Raw genomic sequence first — 22,258 nt, forward strand, 5'->3', positions numbered from 1 at the left:
AAAAAAAAAAAAAAAAAAGAATAAAGTACTCGCTTTCTTTGTAAAGTAAGTGTTATAATCTAGTATGTTTTGCATTAGTTTAAGCAATCTTAAGTAATGAAATGTAAACAAAATTTAGTTAAATATAAACTGTCAATCGTGTCGGTTGTATTTACTTCAGTGGTAATCGTTGTCGTGGATGTCGAAAACTGTAACAATTTATTCGGTTTCGATTTATTTAAAGAATTCGGGTTTGAGATTCAGCAAATTTGTAACATTACTGAAAGTGAATCACACAAAATTAGCGAGCTGTGTAAGAAATATGGTGATATTTTTGAACCAGCTCTTGGCACAATAAAAAACTTTAAGGTCAGTATTTTTTTAAAGCCAAATGCACATCCGAAATTTTACAAAAGCCGACAAATTCCATTTTCGCAAATGTCACTTTTCAAGAAAGAAGTCGATCGATTGACAAATGCGGGTATTTGGAAACCTGTGAAGTTTTTTCAATGGGCTTCGCCTATTGTACTAGCGCCAAAAGCTGATGGTTTCATAAGAATTTGTGGGGATTTTAAACAAGCAGTCAATGCGCAAATTGACATTGAACAATATCCTTTGCCCATACGCGAAAGTCTTTTCCATGAAATTAATTGCGGTCAACATTTTACAAAAATCGACCTTAAGGACGCGTATTTACAAATGGAACTCGACGATAAAGCAAAAACAATAATAGTTGTCAACACTCCACTTGGGTTATTCCAATACCAACGTTTACCGTTTGGGATTGCAAGCGCTCCAGCTATATTCCAAAGATATCTTGAGCAGTTACTTCAAGGCGTAGAAGGTTGCGGAAATTATCTCGATGACATCATCATCTCCGCACCTACATTTCAACAACACATCAGCCGCCTAGAACAAGTACTTCGTATTTTGCAACAAAATGGTATTAGGTGCAAACAAGAAAAATGTTTCTTTCTGCGAGATAAAATCGAATATCTCGGGCGTTAAATTAGTGCAAAAGGTATATTGCCAGATGAGTCAGGACTAAAAGCAGTCAATAACCTGCAGCCGCCTAAAGATCTAAAGCAAGCAGAAGCATTCATGGGTAAGGTAAACTACTACCATAATTTTATACCTAATTTTTCGCAATTATCCGCGCCAATCAACATGCTGCGCCGAAAAAATGTAAAATTCACATGGGGTACAGCACAACAACAAGCATTTATAGCTCTTAAAACGCATATTCTCAACGCAGCGCAATTAGCACATTATCAGGAAGATTTACCGTTGATTCTAGCTACAGATGCCTCCTTCATGGCATAGGAGTCGTGCTCTCGCATACGTACGTTGACGGTACAGAAAGGCCTATTGCTTTTGCATCTAAAACTCTCGACATTCATCAACGACGATATAGTCAGATAGAGAAGGAAGGGCTAGCTATCGTTTTTAGAGTCAAGCGTTTCCATCAATATTTATACGGAAGAAGATTCACCTTGGTTACTGACCACAAACTTCTTGTTAGCATTTTTAATCCAATTCATCAGTTGCCGTCGATAACGTCACATCGTTTACAGCGATGGGCTATTATACTAATGGCTTATCAGTATGATGTTCGGTATCGTAAAACTACTGAGCATGGAAATGCCGATGCTTTATCTCGTTTACCTGTTGGTGAAGATAAAACTTTTGATCATGAAGAATCCTGTTTCAATATCAATGAACTTAACACACCTATCGACGCTGAAATAATTCGTCAGCATGCCAAAAATGACCTAATTCTTCACCGAGTTTATTTTCTCGTTACAAACGGTTGGCCTGAAAAGCTAATGCCTCAAGATGCTGATCTTCGATCATTTTTCAATCATCGCTTTGCTTTAATACTAAACAACAATTTACTTTGCCTCCAGACGGAGTACAACCGGGTTGTCATTCCAGTCTCCCTTAAGCAGAAAGTTCTTAAACTTCTTCATGATGGTCATTGGGGAGTATCGAGAATGAAACAGCTAGCTCGACAACATGTCTGGTGGACTAATATTGACAAAGACATCGCACAATTAACTGAAAATTGTGATGTGTGCAAAATTGCAAATCCTGTTCACGCACGTGAATACGTAAGCTGGCCTGAAGCTGATCGACCTTGGGAGAGAGTACATATCGACTTTGCTGGTCCATTTTGTAATTCAATGTGGCTAATTTGTGTCGACGCTTTCTCGCAATTTCCGTTCGTTGTACAACTATCTACAACAACAACGGTTGACACCATATCAGCATTGTCTTCTATATTTTCTCTGGAAGGTATACCAGAAACCATCGTAAGTGACAATGGTCCGCAATTTACAGCTGAAGCATTTAAACATTTTTGCTCAAAACTTGGCATCAAACATATAACAACAGCGCCGTTTCATCCAGCCTCAAACGGGTTAGCCGAACGATTCGTCAGATCTTTTAAAACTGCTGTTAAGAAAAACATTGACGATGGATTGTCTCTCAAATTCGCTGTATCAAAATACCTTGCAACATATCGTGCAATACCGAATGCTGAAGGTAAATCACCTGCAGAACTTTTACATGGAAGGCCTGTTCGTAATCTGTTGAATCAACTGTTTGAATCGCCTAGGAAGCACCTTGAAGCTTCGAAACGGAAAATGAAATTCAGTCTAAAGCAACCCGTCTTCGCTCGAAACTACGCAAGAGGGGAAAAATGGATAAAAGGAGTTATTATGAAACAACTTGGTAAAATGGTTTACAGAGTGAACACATCTTTTGGTTACATCAAACGTCACGTTAATCAGCTTAAAACTAGAAGTAGCTCTGACCTCTCTTCACAACCAATTTTTGAATTCGCTCCAAATTTCATCAACGCCACACCGCCTTCATCTAGCCAATCAACATTAATGCCTAGTGAAGAACGTTCTACCGAAGTAGTTCAACTTCGAAAAAGTCGTATTCGGAAGGATGTAATTCGATTTGAATCCGACGATTTCAGGAAAACTTAAACTTTGTCAAAAATTAAGGGCGGAGAAAGTGTTATAATCTAGTATGTTTTGCATTAGTTTAAGCAATCTTAAGTAATGAAATGTAAACAAAATTTAGTTAAATATAAACTGTCAATCGTGTCGGTTGTATTTACTTCAGTAACTAAGAAGCTTTATTTAAAATTTAGAGATTTTTTCGAAAAGCAAAGAAAGAAATAAAGGACAAACACAAAAATTTATTTTTATTTTTATTGAAATTTGGCTGACCATACAACGCTGTATCGAGTATTGCCAAGGATTCTTCATCAGTGGTCTTAGGAAATAATCGAATTTTATTTAATTACTTTATAGTCCCTATATAATTTGTTTGAACTGCAAGTGCCAGGCTTAGAACTCGTGCCTGTCAAATTAGAAGCGATGATTAGTCAATTATATTCATATAAATGACTAATCTATATATTTAATATTATTTATTTATATATTACATTACTTAAAAAACTTAAAAAAATTTTATTAATATTATTTTCAAATAATTTTATTTAATTTTTATGATTTCAAATTTTCTTTTTTATAAACAAAATTTCATTTTTAATATTTTTAAATACATATAAACGAATTAATAATATTATTAATAATAGAATTATTATATTAATAATAAACGAATAAACGAATTAATTACAAATCATATTAAATTCTTTTTTATTTCTTCTTCATTACATAGATAGTTTTTACAGTAAAGTGAGAATTATTTTCAAAAACATTTTTTTAAAATTTTTTTAGCATTTATTTTAAATTTAATTATTTTGAAATTCAAATTTTTTTAATTAAAGCTATAAATTATTTTAATTAATAGCTCAAATAAATTAATTTTATTATTTATATTTTATATTATTGTAAAAACACATAATTTATTAATTTTATTTTAAAATAATTTTATTTAATTTTTATGATTTCAAATTTATTTTTAATTTTTTTAAAAACACATAAACATTGATAATATTAAATAGACATTATTTGATATAGATATTTTTTGTTAATTACAAATTATATTAATTTCTTCATTACATAGATAGTTTTTGCAATTAAGTGAGAATTATTTTCAAAAACATTGCGTTATACATTTTTTAAAATTTTTTTTGCATTTATTTTAAATTTAATAATTTTGAAATTTAAATTAATTTAATTTAGTTAGTAGCACAAATAAATTTTAAGTAGGTATACAAAAGTACAATTAAATTTTTAGAAATTAGAAGATATAGGGTTTACTGTGATTGTATCTATTTTTATTGCAAATTTAAATTTAATTAAAAATTGGAGATTAATTGGAATATCTCTTTTTTTGATATGATTCTTCTGAAATTTATATTCATTCCTCATCTGACAGCTCAATAACACATATATTTGAATTGTCATTAGAAAATTGTTTGAATTCCGTTACAGGTTTGCGTTCGAAATCAATCTCTCTGCGTCCTTTTTTATTAGAAGAAACTTCAGGCCCATCATCATCACTTTCGTTATCGAATTGTACTTCTCGTAGCACTTTCATTATTTTCCGTACAATGTAAGCGTTATTTATTTCCTTCGGTATTAATACTCTTATACGTGGTTTATCTTATGATATTACATTATTCTGAGCGTCATTATTCCTTTTGTTTTCTTCTTCGTTGGTCTTAACAATTTTGCTTACAATACTTCTAGAAACTTTAGTTGTTCTAGCAATATGTCTTAGGGAATATCCTTTCTCTCTCAAATCGATGATTTTTTGTTGCTTTTTCAATGAACATCTCTTCGTCATTTTTAAAACTTTTCTTTTTTCTTTTATTCTGAAGTAAATGATCTTGATCCTTTTAACTGCGATTGCTTAATGAAAATCAATGTCCTACATTAATAATCCTTTCGGGGAAGTCATTCTTTCTTAAAGTATCACGCACTATGTTCTTTTGTTTATTATGGAAAATTTTGTCACTAAGTACTAGAACTCTTCTAATAAAATTGGATGCTGTATTTAAAATCACGATTCATCACGTGAATCACGTGATTTTAAATACAGCATCCAATTTTATTAGAAGAGTTCTAGTACTTAGTGACAAAATTTTCCATAATAAACAAAAGAACATAGTACGTGATACTTTAAGAAAGAATAACTTCCCCGAAAGGATTATTAATATGATGCTTAATAATAACTTTAAAAAGCTCCAACCAAACAATAATAATGACAAAAAAATATATAAATCTATTGATTATGTTCCGAAATTGTCAAACCAAATAATGAATTCTAATATATATGACAAAGAACGTTATAGAATCACTCAGAAGGCAACTAACACAATAGCTAAATTATATAGCAATACTAAAACTAAAATTAATAATAAAGACAAATCTAACGTAGTGTACCAGCTGAATTGTAAAGGTGACGGGTACAACGTATGTAACAAAATATATATAGGTACGACTAAAAATAAGCTTAGGACAAGGATGGCTGGACAGTTTAAACACAGTTTAAAAAATAAAAGTGGTGCTGAAGCCAATACAGCATTGGCTGTACATTGTATGGAGCAGAAACATGAACCTGATTTTGATAAGGCAAAAATTTTATATGAAGAAAGGAACCATTATAAGAGGTACTTTCTGGAAATGCTCTCAATACTTTAAGTGCCCAATAATATAAGACTTAATTATAAAACGGATACGGACAACTGTGCTCAGGCTTATAGAAATATTATAAACAAATGACACAGGATGTTTGTAAAGCTTTTTTCATAATTTTTATTTTGCTTTTTGTATTTTTATTGTTGTTTTTCTTGTTGTCATCATTATTATTGTATTTATTGTATGATTTTTCTTTATAATCCGCTATAAAAATGGAACATCTTATATTTTGTGTAGTTTTCCCTGAAGATGACTATCGAAGATAGTCGAAATATCGGAAATAAAGTATAAACGATTTTTAAATATAAATAATAAATTAGTGTCTTTTTATTTATATTTAAATTTGACCAATTAGCCCGATAACAAATTATTATAATAATAATTTTTGGTCACAAATAAAAGTATTAAATTTATAAATATAAATTTATTAATTTAAGATAAAATCAGCTGTAATAACTACTTCAACAAGCAATAAACACAATTTAAGGGAAGGTAGCTATTTAGCAAAATATCAAACACAACATCAACCGCCACAGCCACAATTTAAGCCCCTACCCAGTAGAAAAAGTGGTCTTCGAAGACATTGTCTTCAAGACGGTCTTTGATACCGCGTCCGCATTTTCAAGCAAATTTGCAAAACAATTGCTCAAAACATGAATGTAAATACTCTTTCTTTGCTTTCTCTCTCATTTTTAGTGTTCATAGCAACGTATTTGAATTTTGCCTCAGATGACGCTATGTTTTATAAATGAAGTGACGCAATAATTTTGAAGTGTAGTGAAATAAATATTTAAAAAATCAAAATAAATAAAGAAACAAAATCATTAAACTACGAAATATTAAAAAAAAAAAGAAATTAAATCAAAACAAATTAAATAGTGACTTAGTTCTTGGAAAATATATTGATATTAATATTGAAGACAATAATTCCAGTGAAAGTTGTTTAAGAAATGAAACAAGGAATGTTCAAAATAAAAAATCTAAAAACACTTGTGAAAAATTAGCTGTTATATTTAAAAAACACTGGATTAACAGGCGTTGTGGTAATAATATTTTAGAACCCTTAAGATCAGAAGGTTTAATTGTACCAAAATCCTCTTCAACGCTTTTGAAAACATATAAAACTTCACCAATTGATGACAATTGATGATAACGAAATGCTATAAATTATTTTACATTAATTTTAGTTAATTTTAGATATGCTTAGTTATATTAAGTTAATTATTTAAATTAATTTTCATTATGTTTACTAGTTTTTACTAGTTTATTATTAATATCTTAATAAAATTTATAATAATTTATAATAAAATTTATAATTTATTTTTAAAAGTTTTAATTTTGAATGTAATTTAAGAAATTATTATATAAAATAAATAAAAGTACAAAATACAACAATTTCTTTCTACTTATTTAAAGAGAAAATTGAAATTCATTTAAAATTTAAAGAGCGCAATAAAAGAGTAGAAATAAAAAAAGGGTGAAAAAATTATATGAGCACTGCACTAAGAGCGCACAACTTTCTGTCGAATGCGCCCGTTATGCAAGACATGGTCTTCGAGACGGTCTTCGAGACATGTACACAAAAATTCATTGAAGACATTTGGCTAATTTGTATGAAAGTGTCTTCGAAGACCGTCATACATTTGGATCGATCTTCGATGACGGATCGATCCGTTTTCTACTGGGTAGTTCAAGTAGATCCAACACTTCTAAATAGTAATCGTGCACTATTACAAAACCCCCGTCCAGGTGATTATTTACTTAATAAAACTGCCAGTACTGAAGGTATTGCATCCAAAAAGAGCTTAGAACTAAAGAAGCGTTATTTACTTGGAAAAGCAGTAAGTGGTAATAAAATACAAAAGTCAGGTTCAACCTCAGTACTAGACTTAAAAATACGTAGTTTTCAATCAAATATATCTGAATGCCAAAAACTACTAAATCCTAGCAGTGATGTAAGTCCAAGTATGAAGACATTTTTAGACCGGACGAAGTTGGGAGAAAATAATAAAAATGAAATATTACGTTCCGCTACTAGTAACATTTTAAATGAGTTTCGTGTAGCGATTACTATACAAAAAGCCTCTTCCACCACTTCTACAGACAACGAAAAGGAAAATGTTTACGTTAATAGCAAAAATGAACTCAACAAAGGTATAGAGTATTCAGAAAGTATAAACTCAACACTGCTTGAATCAATAAGCAAAAAAACACCAACAACACCAACAGTTAATACTCAAACAATAATTGAAACAATTGATTTGGTTACCCCAGAAAAAGAAATAAAAGCAATTATCGATTTAACCACAATTGAATCGCCCAAAAAGATTAATAAAGAACTTGCTGATATTAAATACCTGCAGTAAAAACTACCGTTGTGGAAGATGATGCAGAACTAGATGTAGAACCTGTTACTGCTACATCTGAACCAGCTGAGTGTACTATTATAGAAGCAAAAGAACAAGCACCGCCTTTACCAGAACAAGGTCCACCATTACCTGAAAAGGGACCACCCAAAATAAAACCAGCAAACCTAAAATTTGATACCAAAAATGAAAATAAAGTTGAAAGTTTGAAAAATTTACCGCTGGTTGTTAAGCAATTTGCAGAGCATACGAAAGTCATCAAACCACTTACATTGAACCTCCCACGCCCACCACACCAACTGCTAATCTCTGTACGCCTACTTCTCCTTTAATAGATAATGATAAAACTCCTACGGCAGACTTGTTATCAAAAGGTTCCGATTCGGAAACAGAACCGACTGGTACGGGCCATGCACTAACTGAAACGGAGTTGTCTGATTGGCCAGCAGATGATTGCATATCTGAGAACTTTATTGATATGGAATTTGTGTTAAATTCAAATAAAGGTACAATTAAACGTAACAAAAAAGGCAAAAGAAAATCGAATTCGACTAAATTGCCAACAACAAGTGAAGTTATGTTTGAAGTAGCTAAAACAGCACCTGTTGCTGAATTTAAGGGTATACTCAAGTCTATCGATATTGATGATATTGAATTCATGGACACAGATTCGGAGAGCTCATGCGCGGAAGCTTATTCAGCTACAAACACAGCACTTTTGCGCAATCGTGGGTATATTGAATTTATTGAAACTACACCGCAACAAACACCAAGTCACAAACTCAACAGTTATTCACAACAGTTAAGTAGTGAAAAATATGGTGCAATCACAACGAAACGTGATGGAAAGCTTGGTATTGATTACATTGAGCAAGACGCTTATATAATGCAAACTGAGGATAACTCCCAAGATATGCTTAAGACTCCAGTAAATGAACATCCATCTCAACAAATAGCTACAATATTAAATGATAAGGCATTAACTCAATCTGTTTCTATTATGACACAATCTTTAACTGACTCAAGCACATTGAATGATTTTGACGATGACAGTCTTTGTATAGTTACTGCTAACTCTCAAGCACAACTTTCATCTGTGACAGCGAAAACAACAACAGAGGAAAATAATGGACTCACTGTCGTTACTAGTCCTTTTGATTCTTCTTCTGCAAAAATGCATGAACCAACAGCTGCGCAACGTATAGCAGGCAAAATTCCGGAAACTGGTGGAGGTTCAACACCAAGCAGTTCTGAAAAACAATCTAAGACATCACAATCAACTTGCACACCCTCTAGCACATCGAACACAATGTCAAGTAAACCTACGCCATCACGCCAATCATCACAAGAAAACTCCGCACTAATTCACAGTAATGGTTCAGTTGCGGGTGTGAAAAATGCACAAAATAAACTTTCGGATGAACTTTCCTATAAATATGTGCGTGCACTACAACAAAAAATTACACAAATTAGTACAGCAAGAGATTCGTTAGAATCTCGAAAACAACGAAGAAAAAGTTCCAAAGGTGAAGCACCTGTCCTAGCAATTTCTAAAAATTCGCAACAAACTGTGATAGAACCGACACCGCCAAACAGACTAAAGCAAAATTTAAACGATTTTCAGACTACAACAATGACAACACCTGCAATCGGCACAACACATGTAAACAGGATACCTGAAATACCAACATTAACACGAAAGCTGGAGGAAATAACCAAAGAACGCACTAAACAAAAGGACCTGATACATGACTTAGTCATGGATAAACTACAGTCGAAAAAACAATTAAATGTTGAGAAACGTTTACATCGCAGTCGTCAGCGCAATATGCTCACAAGCGGCTATGGCAGCGGATCAAGTTTAAGTTCTACACCGAAAATAGAAGCAGCAAAATCGACAGATGACAACAATTGCACAAACAAAGCGCATTACCATGTATCAACGGCAGCAAGTAATGCATATAATCGTACAAACTCTCAGCGCGTACTTACCGCTACTAGCACTGCCTTCAAATAAAATACTTCTATACAAACCTCAGCAACATATGTTTCGGCATACAACACTGGTGGTATTATGACTACTAATCGATCAAATACCTATAAACAAAGACCTATTAGTGAGCACATACATGAAGAAAAATTAGATGCCTTAGAACGGTATAAGCTGAATAAAACACCTTCATTCACATATAGCAGCAGCAACAATAAGCATAACACCACAGAACTATCAACAGCTGAAGATATTAAATATCCTATACCAATTGCACCAGTTAGACAAAATCGTGGACGCAATGCAGCAGTCACGACACCACCTGTTGAAAATCCATTAACATCAACAGAAAATCTGCGTAATAAAGCACGTGCTCGAGCTCGACTTAAATCAAATACTGAGCTAGGTTTAAGTCCTGAAGAGAAAATGCAATTATTACGTAAATGTTTACAAGTGGAACACTTAAATGTTAAGCAAAATTGTCTAAAACAGGCAATCAAATGCATACAAAACCAAAGGCAAACGTAGAACACGATCTAAGTGCACGTGATCGTAAGATGAGTACATCGAAAAGTGTGAATGATTTAGTCTTTATAGCTAATCATCAACAGAATGCCAGAACAGAAGATCATTTAACTGCAACAGTAGCGAATTCAGCAGACTTCAATTTGGATCCAAATATATTGCTCTCCTCTACAAGTGCGCAAGCTAACACAAAAACAAAATCAAGTAGGCGTCCAAAAGATCCAGAACGAAGAAAAAGTCTTATACAATCGTTGTCTAGTTTCTTCCATAAGAGTTCTTCGTCCTCCTCCAGTCACAATAATAAAGATAAGAAAGAGCAAAATAACACTACTGCTAGTGCGACCAACTCTGCACCGGCAGAGCGTCCAAATACTAGCGGCAGCAGCACTACTGCGTCTGGTAGTACCGATGGTATGTTCAGTCGTTTCCGCATTTCACCCAAATCAAAGGAAAAATCTAGGGTGAGTATATTAAGTTTGTAAATAATATTATTATTATTTAAGCTTAGACACAATTGAAGTAACCATATGTCATACGATTCTCTGTTAAACATGGCTCTTGCTCTTTTTTTGGATATTAATAAAACATTTTTAAACATTTTAATTTTATTTTTTTATTTAATATAAAAATTAATATTTTTTAGATCATACTTTGAAGCTTCTTTAAATGCTCACGGAAATCAACAATTTACTGTTCTGATGGCAAAGGGTCTTGCAAAAGTGGACGCGGTTCTACTCCAAGCTCCTCAAAATGCTTCTTGTAGCTTATTTCTTTTTTCATGGTTTCTTCTGCTTTTTCAGACTCATTTACAAATTTGTCAAAAAATATTTCCATGTGCTTTTCAAGTTTACTTAATTCGCCTTTGCACATTTCGACGGAAAACATTTCAGTCCAAATTTCTATTAGTTTTACAACATTCTTTTTTACTAATATTTCCATATTATATATTTCTTTTTGGAATGGATCTGCCATTTTCTCTGATTTTACAAAAAAATTTTTTAAATTATTTAATCAAATCTTCCGCTTAACACTAATTTCTCAATGTTATCGCTTTTAATAACTGTTATTGAAACTTCGAAGTCAAATTACTTGAAATTAGGGATGTCATTTAAAGTTATCGATAAAAAAAACATGTTTCAGTACTTAGTTCAACAATGCAGGGTTGAGTTTTTAATTATATATTATCTCTTTAAACATTAGATATTATCATACTTGGGTAATATTGAAAATTAAAACTTAGTTTTAATACACAGTTTTTCACAGTTTACCGTATTTAGTGGATTTAAATATTATTCATGATTCGATGCTATTAAAAAATTGATGAAACTTATACATATAGAAAATGTTTTTGCTGTCATTTTTTGGTATTTTTTGTTTGTGAAAAAAATTTTGCTTACATGCAAACAAAAACTCATTTCTCATCGCAATTCACACTTTCTTATAAAATTCTATTCCTCAAGTACTAGTAGGTCTGTTCCACGAGCTACTCGTAGTAAAATTCGAGTAAAACACAAGTAATGTACAAACTAAGAACATAAAGCGCGTATTACACATGAGATTTGTTTACCAAAGTTTTCTGTTGTCGCTTACTATTGCATATCAAAACAGTCAACATTATTTTGAACACGCCCCATCAAAAAAATAACAAATATGCATAAAATAAAATCAGGCATACATTTGTTTTCGCTTCTATTCCTTAAAATTAATAAAATTTTGAATATAGTTTGACAAAAATCCGATTGTATACGAAAAAACACGAACACGAATTCTGTTACTAATGTTTATACCAGCTTACGTATCGAAGTAGGATAGACCACCTGTATAGATCACCAAGATGGCTTTAAGTGATACTAAAATAGTTTAAGACAAATGTAATGCTAATGTTAATGCACAAGTATGTGATAAAATCATCAATCGAATGCACTATGACACCAAAAGGAACATAAAGCCATACAGGATACGGATTTTGTGTTCAGTGCCCAAACAGGAGCTTCAAAGTACACTTTCAAATCATCAAATGATCTAAATAAAAATTAATTTTTACTTTATGTTAAAAGAAAGAAAAAATAAAATTTAATTAAAAATATTCTTTTAACATTAAAAACAAATATATATATATATATAATTTTTCACCCTTCCAAGCTAAAGCCATGTTTAACAAAGAATCGTATGACAAATGGTAATTACAGTTGTGTCTAATATGGCATTTACACTGGCCGAAAATGGCTCATTTTAGTCAAAAATCGAAAATGAGAAACGAATGGCTCATTTTTGCATACAAAATTTCAAGCGTGAATGAGCCATTCCATCACATTCTGTATGAATGCTTCCCAACGACGTTCGTATGTGTTCCAAATTCAAAGGAATACATTGAACATACCCTAAATTAAAGCTCTTCATGGCATTTTGACAGTTTGAAAAATATGTTTTTGACATATTTACAAACAAGGGTAAACAAATGTTTGGTGGTTGCATTTTCTTGAAAATGATGCTCGTCTTTTTAGAACTTCTGCTTCCCAAAAAGTAATTAATCGAAGTTAAAAATATGTTTTAAGTTTATATTGTAAGGTTTGAAAGCATATTTAACCTTAATCAAATCAGCAGGGAAGTTAAAAAATCAGCTGTTTGAAATGACAACAAACGAATTACAACGAATGTAAAGACTTTCAAATGGCTCATTCAAAATGAGCCATTTTCGGCCAATGTAAACGCCATATAAGTTTAAAAAGAAATAGGGGTATTCAAGCAACTGATTAGGTGCTTAGTAGTTGATTACAACAAAAATTTGCGTACAAAAAAGAAACTAACATAAGCAGAGAATTTACTATTTCGAATATTCTCAGATTAGTGAAAATTTGATTAATAGTACTGCCAGTACCAAGTGTCGCCGCTATAAGCATATGGTGTCTTAAAAAGAAAATGCAAAAATAATAACATAAATTAATAAATAAAATTCAGTAAAACTATAATTTTTAAAGGGTTAAAATATAATTAAAAAGTATAAAATTGAATATTCTACTTCTTGATATATGACACGTTTGCAATTTTAGTTATATGATAAATTTAAATGATATTAAAATTTACGAATATTTGAGTATTTCACTGTTAACATACGTTTCGTTGTTGCTGTTGATACGAGTGCTGCCAAAGCATTTGCACACAACAAACTAATCAGATTACGCATTTTGGGTCGTTCAAGCAACTGATTAACATCAAAATTTTTTGAATCAACTATGCAACTAACCAGTTGCCTGAATGCCCCTAATATATTTTGTTTTAATCTGGGAGTACACAAATATTCATATTACCTGCTTATAGTATGTTCCCATTACCATTGTTAGAGCAATTTATTTGAGTTAGGTCGCTATTGAAAATGATTAAAATAAAATACCATAACATAACACGGCCCTTAGCGAATATAGGCCAACATGCGTTTTTTACAATACTTGTGAGCCACCGAAAATGCCTAATATGTTGACAAAATTATCAAACTACATTATTATATTTCAATATAAATTTATAATTTATATATTTATATATTTATCAGTATAAAAATGACACAATGTTTCATATATGTCAAGTTAGTTGCAACATTGTAAACATACTCTCTGTAACTCTCTTCAAAATGAATCTAACAAGACGAAGAGTATCATTCCTTCTATATTTTTCTGAATAATTTCTTCACTTTATCAGCTGATCCGCTTTTCTGTTTTTAAAGTAAGGTTGACAATATTAATGCAGTAACAATAATAAAATAAAATATAATATGTGCGAGGATATTGTGTTTGATTGCTTACATGCCGAAATTGTAAACTATTGTATAGCCAGCAATAATAAAGCAAGTATTTAATTTTTAAATTCAGCCTATTAAAATTTACAATGCTATTTTAGCATGTAGATCTATCCACTTTAGAATATATTGGTTTTACTACTGGATATAGATTAATTGAGAGACTTACACGAGACGCTCCTCGGTTTAAAGATGAACTTGAAACAATGAAATTCATTTGCACTGACTTTTGGACTTTGATTTATAAAAAACAAGTGGACAATCTACGGACTAATAATCATGGCACATACGTTGTCCAAGACAAAGCATTCCGATTTCTTACTCGAATCTCAACTGGTTCGCAACAATTAGAGCACGCACCAAAGGTGACAACATAAATTTCATCAATCTAAACTTTATTTTTTAATTATATATATATACATATAGTTCGTGGCGTTTACCTGCGGTTTAGTTCGTGGTGCGTTAAGCAATTTGGGGATCAACAGTACGGTAACAGCAGAGGTGCAGTCCATACCAGCTTGTAAATTTCATATAGAAGTAAACAGAAATTAACAATTTAAAAAATTTATTTATTTCCCTCAAAAATGTATTTGCGACATACACAACTTTAAGTAAATTTTATATTAAGCAATATTTTTTGTTATTTTCTTATAAAATGCAACTACGTCGTTCTCATCTAATTTCAAAGTAACATGCAAGTGCCATTCATTGTTTGGAAAATTGGGTTCCAGAGCACTGGGATTTGTGTGTATGTTGGAATCTGAGTTTGGACCAATTATTATAATGTAGTTCCCCTTATACATATTTAAGTAGTTTGCAAATGCTATTCTGTTATTAAAATAACAAAAAAGTAATGCAAAATTCCACTCTAACCTTGGGCAACATTCTAGTAACATATTCCTTGAATCATTTTCACTTTTTGTCTGCTTTAAATCTTCATAGAAGTTTAATGGAATGAAGCTTCTTATAGCATATTTACTCTGCCACCAGGCTCGATCAAATTCTAAACCGAAAACATTAACACCTAAAAATAAAAGTGTTTAACAAAATTAACAATAATTTTTCAAAAAAGGTTACCAATGCTTTGCTTTAAAATCCACTCAAGTAAGCCATTACCACAACCAATACTTAGTAATGTGTCTATACTCAATTGCTTTAGAACTAGTTGAAACTCTCGTAAATTTCCTTCGTTTGGCCATGACCATAAAAATTTACGTCTTTCATTGATGTCAAGAGTTTTTCCAAATTTCAATAGCTGCCGCCAGTTTCTAGTATCCTCACTTGTAAGATAATATATATAAGACTCTGATAACATTCTAAGTTCTCAGTGTTAGCTCTACGTGTGTTCAATAAAAACTTAACAAAATTTAATTATGTACACATTTTCATTGTCAATGTTAGAAAACAATCTGCACGCTTATTACGTGATCAATAAGCGGAAATATGGCAATAGTCCAAATTTGTTTTAAATAATTTTAATTGATATGAAACAAAAATACAATATATATGTTATAGTAAACTTCTAATATTCGCACTATCAATCAAACTATATAATAACAGAAAAATTGTATCATTGGATTCTATTTTAATTTGAAAACTTGTTAATTACAATAAACAGTGATAAAGGCATGGTATTGTTTAGGGAATTGTTATGTAAAATAATGAAAATACATGAGATTCCCAAGTGTTATTTACAGCTTCCAAGTGGAAGCACAATTTGACTACAATAAAAAAACCGCTAGTTTGTCAATTGGAAGTGCCCACGATAGGATAACACACGAGTTTAAAATAAAACATGTCAGATAACTAATGTTTATTTTCTTAGTTTTGTATTTAAAAAAACTGGATATGAAAAATCGTATTATTTAATTTCGCAGTGGTAGTTAATTATTCTATAGCCATAAAAAAGCATTTAATATATCATTTTTTTAAAAATAAAATAAGATAAAAGGTTGCTGAAATTGTTTTTTACTAAAACTAATGGGTATTACTTATAGCACTACAACATTAGAAAATACAATTGTCTTAAAAATATAATTTAATTTATTTTTCCTCCGCTTGTTCCCTTATATTTATTTCATAAACGCTTGAATGTAATATAAAATTTAGGCGACACAATTAGCTTGCATTTGTAACCAGAAAATCGACAATCAAATCATGATCATATGACATACATTAAATCACTGTGATTTTTCTAGTTTTCTTGGTATTCTTCTTGATATTTTTTTCTCCAATGCATTTCACTAAAATTCGAAGTATTGGGGCGCTGTGCAAATTCATGTGTTTTTTGTGTTGAATCTTCAGGTTGGTTTATACTACATGTTTCCATCTGGTCAACTTTAATAGTTTCATGGTTTTCATCTTCTTCGTCATTTTCGTCAGGGTATAGAATTTTTCGATATCTTTCAATTTGATCGTATTTTCTTTTTAAACGGTGTGCCTTCTTTTCCGGTTCTATTTTACTTAAATTTACGTTTTTTAAAGGTTCATAGGTCAGTTCAAGTGCATATTCATCAGAATTTTCATCTGGTATTTTAACAGGTTCCACATTACCTATACATTTAATAACAGAACTATTTCTAACAGTCTTAGGGATATTAATTTCTTCACTAACAGATTTAATTTTGTTTGCTAATAAGGAAGAATCATAAGGTTCATCAGTCTCCATTGTCGGCTCGGGATTTATGGTAATAACACACTCAGAAAATTGTTCCCCCAAGTGTATATTTCTTACATGGCGTAACATGTTGTCCTTGCGTTTGGTTAAAATATCACAATGCCGGCATTTATATTTAACAGAATCTAATAAAAATTAAAAAGTATCATCATATGCATGAAACACAAAATTTTATTAAGCAATTGTTTACCAGAATGTATTTTTTCATGACGTGATAATGATCCGATATCCGTAAAGTTTTTTAAGCAAATTTTACAAAAAAAAGTTTCTTTACTAAGATGTCTTTTTTTGTGTGTCTTCAGCGTTGAAGTTCTTTGAAATCGTTTTCCACAATGGCAAACGTATTTCTTTTCTAAATAACAAATATAATGTTTAATTAAAATTTTTTAGTTTTTTTGTTGAAATTACCTAAGTGCTTAAGCATGTGCTGTTGTAATGATGATTTTATTGCATATTTTTTTTGACAAATATGGCATTGAAATGAAAAGGTATCACTGTGTAGTTTCATGTGAGTCGATAGTGTCTCGTTATTACGAAATATCTTGAAGCATACGCTGCACTTCACCGAACTTGATTTGTGCAGTTTCATGTGCTTTTTCAAAACGATTTGGTTCATAAAAGTTTTGGAACATTCTGTGCATACATGTGACTCAGAATTATGAGTTTCCAAGTGGTATTTTAAATGAGAACGGGAGGCAAAGTCCTGAAAAGGAGGTGATTAACGAAGCTAATAGATAAATGGTAAATGGTGCATATAAATAGTACCTTCTCACATTTGTCGCATATAAATTTCTTGACTGACGCGTCACCACACCGCAAATGATAATATTGTTGTGTTCTACTATTAAAAGTCCTTCCACAAATGCAGCGATACTGAACATCGCCATTTGGCAATTGTAATTTTTGGATATGTTGTGTACTTGGAGTTTTCTTTCTACATTTCTTAGAATTTCTTGTGGCTTTACGATTTCTTGATATTTGTAATATTTCTTTAACTACAATTTGATTTTCTTGATCTTTAATACATTGAAGGCACTTGTCATTGGAATTTTTCTCACAATCATCGCATTTTGCACTCATATTATTTTATTCAATACACAACCCACCGACTTTAATTTCTATTTGTTGAATTGATATAATATATAAAAAAATACATCTGATGTATGTTTACTTAAAACTCTAACAAAAAGTAGCCATATTTTAATGACTAAACAAGAAATTGGTAATGTATGAGTACTATTATAAGTTCATGAGCTTATGAGTTCACAATATATAATATACTTTGCAGGTTAAATAGTTTAAATATAAATTATTAAAATATTTTTTTACTTAATATAACAAATAACAAATACTATATTTATTAATATTAATTAATAATATACCTTACATATACTTTACAAATTCAATCATAATTGCGAAGTATGGGAACACCATAGCACTACAGAAATTTGCTTACCAATTAGGTGGCAACGTTCAGAAAAGTATTGTACCAACAATAGAGTGTAAATGAAAAATTTTTGCAAAAGTGTTTAATGTTGAAAAAAGTTTTAAACAAGCGAAAGTTTTAAAATAATAAATAAAGTAATATCTGAAATTCTTCGAAACAACATTAAAATCTTGATTTCAACAAAATGAGACCCAGACCAAGGCAAAAGGATGTACCGCGATTTACTTTTTTGCATAGACTTGAAGAAAATGTATCCAAAGATATGTTAGCTCAAGTAATTCTCGTTATATTGTGCTTAGCCTGCTATCAACACTCTCTTGATGGTGCTTTTGTGTTCGATGATACCGTAGCAATTGAAAAAAATCCGGACGTTGTTAAAACTCCAACCAATTTAACAGCAATTTTTGAACACGATTTTTGGGGCGCCCCGCTAAAGGATGTCGACTCTCATAAATCATATCGTCCGTTAACTACATTAATGTTCCACTTCGAATATAAACAAGGCCTACGCGCCAAACATATGAAAGCTATTAACCTTTTTTTCCACTGTATCAACACATTGTTGATATGGCGTTTAATTTACAATCTAAAATTCAAGCAAGAGGCTACCGTAACTTCTGCGCTTTTTGCTATACACCCGGTACATACAGAAGCTGTTTGTGGAGTTGTTGGACGAGCAGAACTTATGTTTTGTTTCATATATTTGATGGCAATGCAGCTTACACATTTAAGAAAGCATTTGAAAGTTGTTGCAGATATACTAGTTATAAGCCTCACATTCATTGGAATTTTTTTTAAAGAAACCGCAATAACAATACCATTGACTTGTGTGTTCCTCGATTATTTATGCACTCGTGTGTATATGAAACCTCTTAAACAGCAATTACGAATGGTGTTAAACTTGCGCTATTTAGGATATGGGGCTGCAACAATTTTACTCATTATTTTTAGGTTTGCTATACAAAATTTTGAAAGCCCTCAATTTAAGCCAATGGATAATCCGCTTGCCTTCAGTGGGGATTTGCTAACTAAAATTTTAACGCAACAATTCCTTTACGTTATTAATCTATGGATATTATTTTGCCCAACGTGGTTATGCTTTGATTGGGCAATTGGCTGTATTGATTTAATAACCAGTATTTGGGACTTGCGATTACAATCAGTACTGGCTTTATACTCTTTTGTTATAGTGGCTTGCATAAAATATAAACCTAACTTTGGCATCATGCTCGGTGTGGGAATGCTAGTAATACCATTCATACCAGCATCGGGCATTATAAGAGTTGGATTTGTTATTGCCGAACGTGTTTTATATGTGCCATCGATTGGGTTCTGCTTTTTAGTAGCATACTCATTTATAAAGTTAAAGAGGAGCATACAACGAAATTTTATTGTGCTTACTTTAAAAATTTGTCTAATGTTTCTTTGTATTTGTTTTATTGTACGCACTCGTGAACGAGCGAGCGAATGGGAAAATGAGGAGAAATTATTTTCATCAGCTTTGAAAGTATGCCCGAATAATGCAAAAGTTCATTTCAATATTGCCAGGCTTGCATCCGATAAAAAGCAGCACAATAAAGCCATGTATCATTATCACAAAGCTGTTGAGTTGTATCCAGAGTATGAAGCAGCCTTGATGAATCTTGGAAACATGTATCGTGAGAAAGGAGATCTTAATACTGCTGAAAAGTTTATAAGAGCAGCAATTTCAGCTATGCCCGAATTTCCGGCTGCTTGGATGAATTTAGGTATAATACAATCAGCTCGAAATGAGTTTGAGGAAGCGTTGTCAAGCTATAAAACAGCGCTTAAGTTTCGAAAAAATTACGGTATCTGTCATTATAATATCGGAAATCTCTATCTTGATCAAAATCTTTATACAGAGGCTATGCATCATTGGCAACAAGCAGTTGCAATTAATCCGCGTCAATCAAAGGCTTGGGCTAATATTCTGACTATGCTTGATAATCGTGGTTTATTTGAAGATGCGATTCGTGTTACTGGTGAGGCGCTTAAACATATGCCAAATGAAACCGCAATAATGTTTATACGCGCCAATGCATTCGGAAAGCTTAAACATTATGTTCAAGCAGAACTGCTTTATAAGAAAATTATTGAACTGGAACCATACAATCATTTATACCACACTAATCTTGGTGTTTTATATCATCGTTGGGGAAAAATTGATTTAGCTATCAGTAGTTATCAGCATGCTTTACAATGCAATGCTGGAGTAGATAGTACAGCTCATGAAAACTTAACAAAATTACTAAAACGCAAACTAAACGATGAGCTTCAACTAACGGACACCGAATGAGACGTAACTGGTAGGTGTTTATGTGACCCATCAGTAATATCCTGTATTATATTTTACTGAATGTGGACTAGCATTAGAGAGTTTACACCTTACAATTTTTACTTAATCGTTCAAAGAAATAGTACATTATAACACAATAATTTCTTATTTTAAAGGAATTTCCGTGACTTTTGGCAAATGGAAACCTAAAACGCGTAATAAATGTAAGAGCAAGGATAAAAAAAAATTAAACAGTAAACTCTCTGACAAGGTGTAAAATCCTCAAGGATTATATAGTCTAGTCCAATAAATCACTGTTTTCACCTACCCATAAACATAAATTTGGGATGACTCTCAGGGAATGCGAGCGAGTTCACAACATTCGCATTTCCATAAATCTAATATAAAAATGCAATAGAAAAATTTTACCTAACACATAAAACATAAGGAGAAATATAACGAATTTTTAGCATCATTAAGAACTGTAGATCTATTTTATAATCATCAGAACACATTTATTTATTGAAAGTTTATCGCGAAAAAAAAATTATTTATATCTTGTGTAACAAGTAACATTAAGTAGATTTGAGCGATTGTTGATTATCACCAATCTGATGAAGTTTCATTGCCCAAATTTCGAAGAATAGAATTATCAATAGTTAAACTGAAAAAAAATTAAAATAAAAATTATAAGGATCACTTGAAATACGATAAATTTTAAGCGGGAATGCGGTCTGTTTTCCTCGTGAAAAATATGAAAGTTTATGTGAAATTCTATCTTAACTTAGAAGAGTACATGCACTACCTTTACCAACATCCGTAGAGTAATGAGTGTAAACATAGTATAAGATCTCACAACTAGCACCAGTTATATTTTATTATTTTTTAAAATTTATTATAATATATACTGCGTACTAACAACCGAATAAAACACTCCAAATCTGATATTGATTAAATAAGTGAAATTTTCAACGTAGACAGAAAATTCAGTTTCTGGTGGGTTGAGGTGAAGCTAATATCAAATAGTTAAAATTTTTACTCTTCGAATAAAGGAAGGGAAAAAATAAAAAAATAATTTATTTAACAACAGATCGCTTTGCTGAACAATTTTATCTAAAATATTTCAAGTAAATTTCTAATATTTTTAACTAAAACTTAAATAATGATATTATAAATGTAATTAATGTTTGTCTGTATGTTTGTAAGTGTGTAACTATTTAATTTTAAGTAGAAAATATGTGCTTGACCTATTAATAGGTCTAAAAATATTTTGTGACAGTAGAAAATGGAATACTTTGAAGTTACTTAACATTTGAAACGAAACACATCCTTAATGATTATCTCGTTGTGTTAGTTCTAAGTTTGTAAAATTTATTTATATGTATATCTGTAACTATATACTGAAATGATTTAAAAAATTGTGATCTTTTTAAAAATACTCATTATTTAGTCATTTACTTTTAATATGAGTCACGATAACAATAATAATAGTCGACAGTTACTTAATAAACTTAAGTTTATTTTAAAATTTTAGAACAATTCAGATTCCTTCCTGTTAGACTCG

General features: G+C 31.2%; 6 protein-coding genes across 6 annotated transcripts; 4 read left to right on the plus strand and 2 right to left on the minus strand.

The window, feature by feature from the left end:
- Positions 1-417: 417 nt before the first annotated feature.
- On the plus strand, positions 418-1,302 carry LOC119676909 (uncharacterized protein K02A2.6-like). Its single transcript, XM_038088177.1, has 2 exons — positions 418-922; positions 1,001-1,302. The coding sequence occupies exons 1-2, from the start codon at positions 418-420 to the stop codon at positions 1,300-1,302; spliced, it is 807 nt and encodes a 268-aa protein (XP_037944105.1).
- Positions 1,303-1,571: 269 nt separating this feature from the next.
- Positions 1,572-2,975, plus strand: LOC119676910 (uncharacterized protein K02A2.6-like). The gene has a single exon (XM_038088178.1). It carries the CDS (start codon positions 1,572-1,574, stop codon positions 2,973-2,975), a length of 1,404 nt encoding a protein of 467 aa, XP_037944106.1.
- Positions 2,976-14,092: 11,117 nt separating this feature from the next.
- Positions 14,093-14,907, plus strand: LOC119685710 (trafficking protein particle complex subunit 6b). Its single transcript, XM_038100070.1, has 3 exons — positions 14,093-14,322; positions 14,376-14,639; positions 14,701-14,907. The coding sequence occupies exons 1-3, from the start codon at positions 14,251-14,253 to the stop codon at positions 14,824-14,826; spliced, it is 462 nt and encodes a 153-aa protein (XP_037955998.1). The 5' UTR covers positions 14,093-14,250; the 3' UTR covers positions 14,827-14,907.
- Positions 14,881-15,744, minus strand: LOC119685709. Its single transcript, XM_038100069.1, has 2 exons — positions 15,352-15,744; positions 14,881-15,298 (listed from the first exon to the last, which is right to left on the minus strand). Exons 1-2 carry the CDS (start codon positions 15,587-15,589, stop codon positions 14,898-14,900), a joined length of 639 nt encoding a protein of 212 aa, XP_037955997.1. The 5' UTR covers positions 15,590-15,744; the 3' UTR covers positions 14,881-14,897.
- Positions 15,745-16,221: 477 nt separating this feature from the next.
- LOC119682897 (zinc finger protein 626) lies at positions 16,222-18,121 on the minus strand. The gene is made up of 4 exons (XM_038096435.1): positions 17,717-18,121; positions 17,360-17,654; positions 17,142-17,303; positions 16,222-17,076 (listed from the first exon to the last, which is right to left on the minus strand). The coding sequence occupies exons 1-4, from the start codon at positions 18,029-18,031 to the stop codon at positions 16,469-16,471; spliced, it is 1,380 nt and encodes a 459-aa protein (XP_037952363.1). The 5' UTR covers positions 18,032-18,121; the 3' UTR covers positions 16,222-16,468.
- Positions 18,122-18,389: 268 nt separating this feature from the next.
- On the plus strand, positions 18,390-21,788 carry LOC119680772 (protein O-mannosyl-transferase TMTC4). The gene is made up of 2 exons (XM_038093743.1): positions 18,390-20,725; positions 20,871-21,788. Exon 1 carries the CDS (start codon positions 18,583-18,585, stop codon positions 20,713-20,715), a length of 2,133 nt encoding a protein of 710 aa, XP_037949671.1. The 5' UTR covers positions 18,390-18,582; the 3' UTR covers positions 20,716-20,725; positions 20,871-21,788.
- The last annotated feature ends 470 nt before the right edge of the window (positions 21,789-22,258 follow it).

The sequence above is a fragment of the Teleopsis dalmanni genome, chromosome 2 (assembly GCF_002237135.1).
Source record: "Teleopsis dalmanni isolate 2A chromosome 2, ASM223713v2, whole genome shotgun sequence".
In the NCBI taxonomy this organism is placed as follows: domain Eukaryota; kingdom Metazoa; phylum Arthropoda; class Insecta; order Diptera; family Diopsidae; genus Teleopsis; species Teleopsis dalmanni.

What these genes read in the sequence shown, in the direction of transcription:
- LOC119685709 (XM_038100069.1), bottom strand. Translation starts at nt 15,589, where the DNA reads ATGTTATCAGAGTCTTATATATATTATCTTACAAGTGAGGATACTAGA. An exon ending in GATTTTAAAGCAAAGCATTG is followed by an intron (nt 15,299 to 15,351) that starts GTAACCTTTTTT and finishes TTTTATTTTTAG; the next exon opens with GTGTTAATGTTTTCGGTTTA.
- LOC119682897 (XM_038096435.1), bottom strand. Translation starts at nt 18,031, where the DNA reads ATGAGTGCAAAATGCGATGATTGTGAGAAAAATTCCAATGACAAGTGC. An exon ending in GCACATGCTTAAGCACTTAG is followed by an intron (nt 17,304 to 17,359) that starts GTAATTTCAACA and finishes TTTGTTATTTAG; the next exon opens with AAAAGAAATACGTTTGCCAT. An exon ending in TCATGAAAAAATACATTCTG is followed by an intron (nt 17,077 to 17,141) that starts GTAAACAATTGC and finishes AATTTTTATTAG; the next exon opens with ATTCTGTTAAATATAAATGC.
- LOC119680772 (XM_038093743.1), top strand. Translation starts at nt 18,583, where the DNA reads ATGAGACCCAGACCAAGGCAAAAGGATGTACCGCGATTTACTTTTTTG.
- LOC119676909 (XM_038088177.1), top strand. Translation starts at nt 418, where the DNA reads ATGTCACTTTTCAAGAAAGAAGTCGATCGATTGACAAATGCGGGTATT. An exon ending in TCGTATTTTGCAACAAAATG is followed by an intron (nt 923 to 1,000) that starts GTATTAGGTGCA and finishes TTAGTGCAAAAG; the next exon opens with GTATATTGCCAGATGAGTCA.
- LOC119685710 (XM_038100070.1), top strand. Translation starts at nt 14,251, where the DNA reads ATGTGCGAGGATATTGTGTTTGATTGCTTACATGCCGAAATTGTAAAC. An exon ending in GTATAGCCAGCAATAATAAA is followed by an intron (nt 14,323 to 14,375) that starts GCAAGTATTTAA and finishes ATGCTATTTTAG; the next exon opens with CATGTAGATCTATCCACTTT. An exon ending in AATTAGAGCACGCACCAAAG is followed by an intron (nt 14,640 to 14,700) that starts GTGACAACATAA and finishes ATATACATATAG; the next exon opens with TTCGTGGCGTTTACCTGCGG.
- LOC119676910 (XM_038088178.1), top strand. Translation starts at nt 1,572, where the DNA reads ATGGCTTATCAGTATGATGTTCGGTATCGTAAAACTACTGAGCATGGA.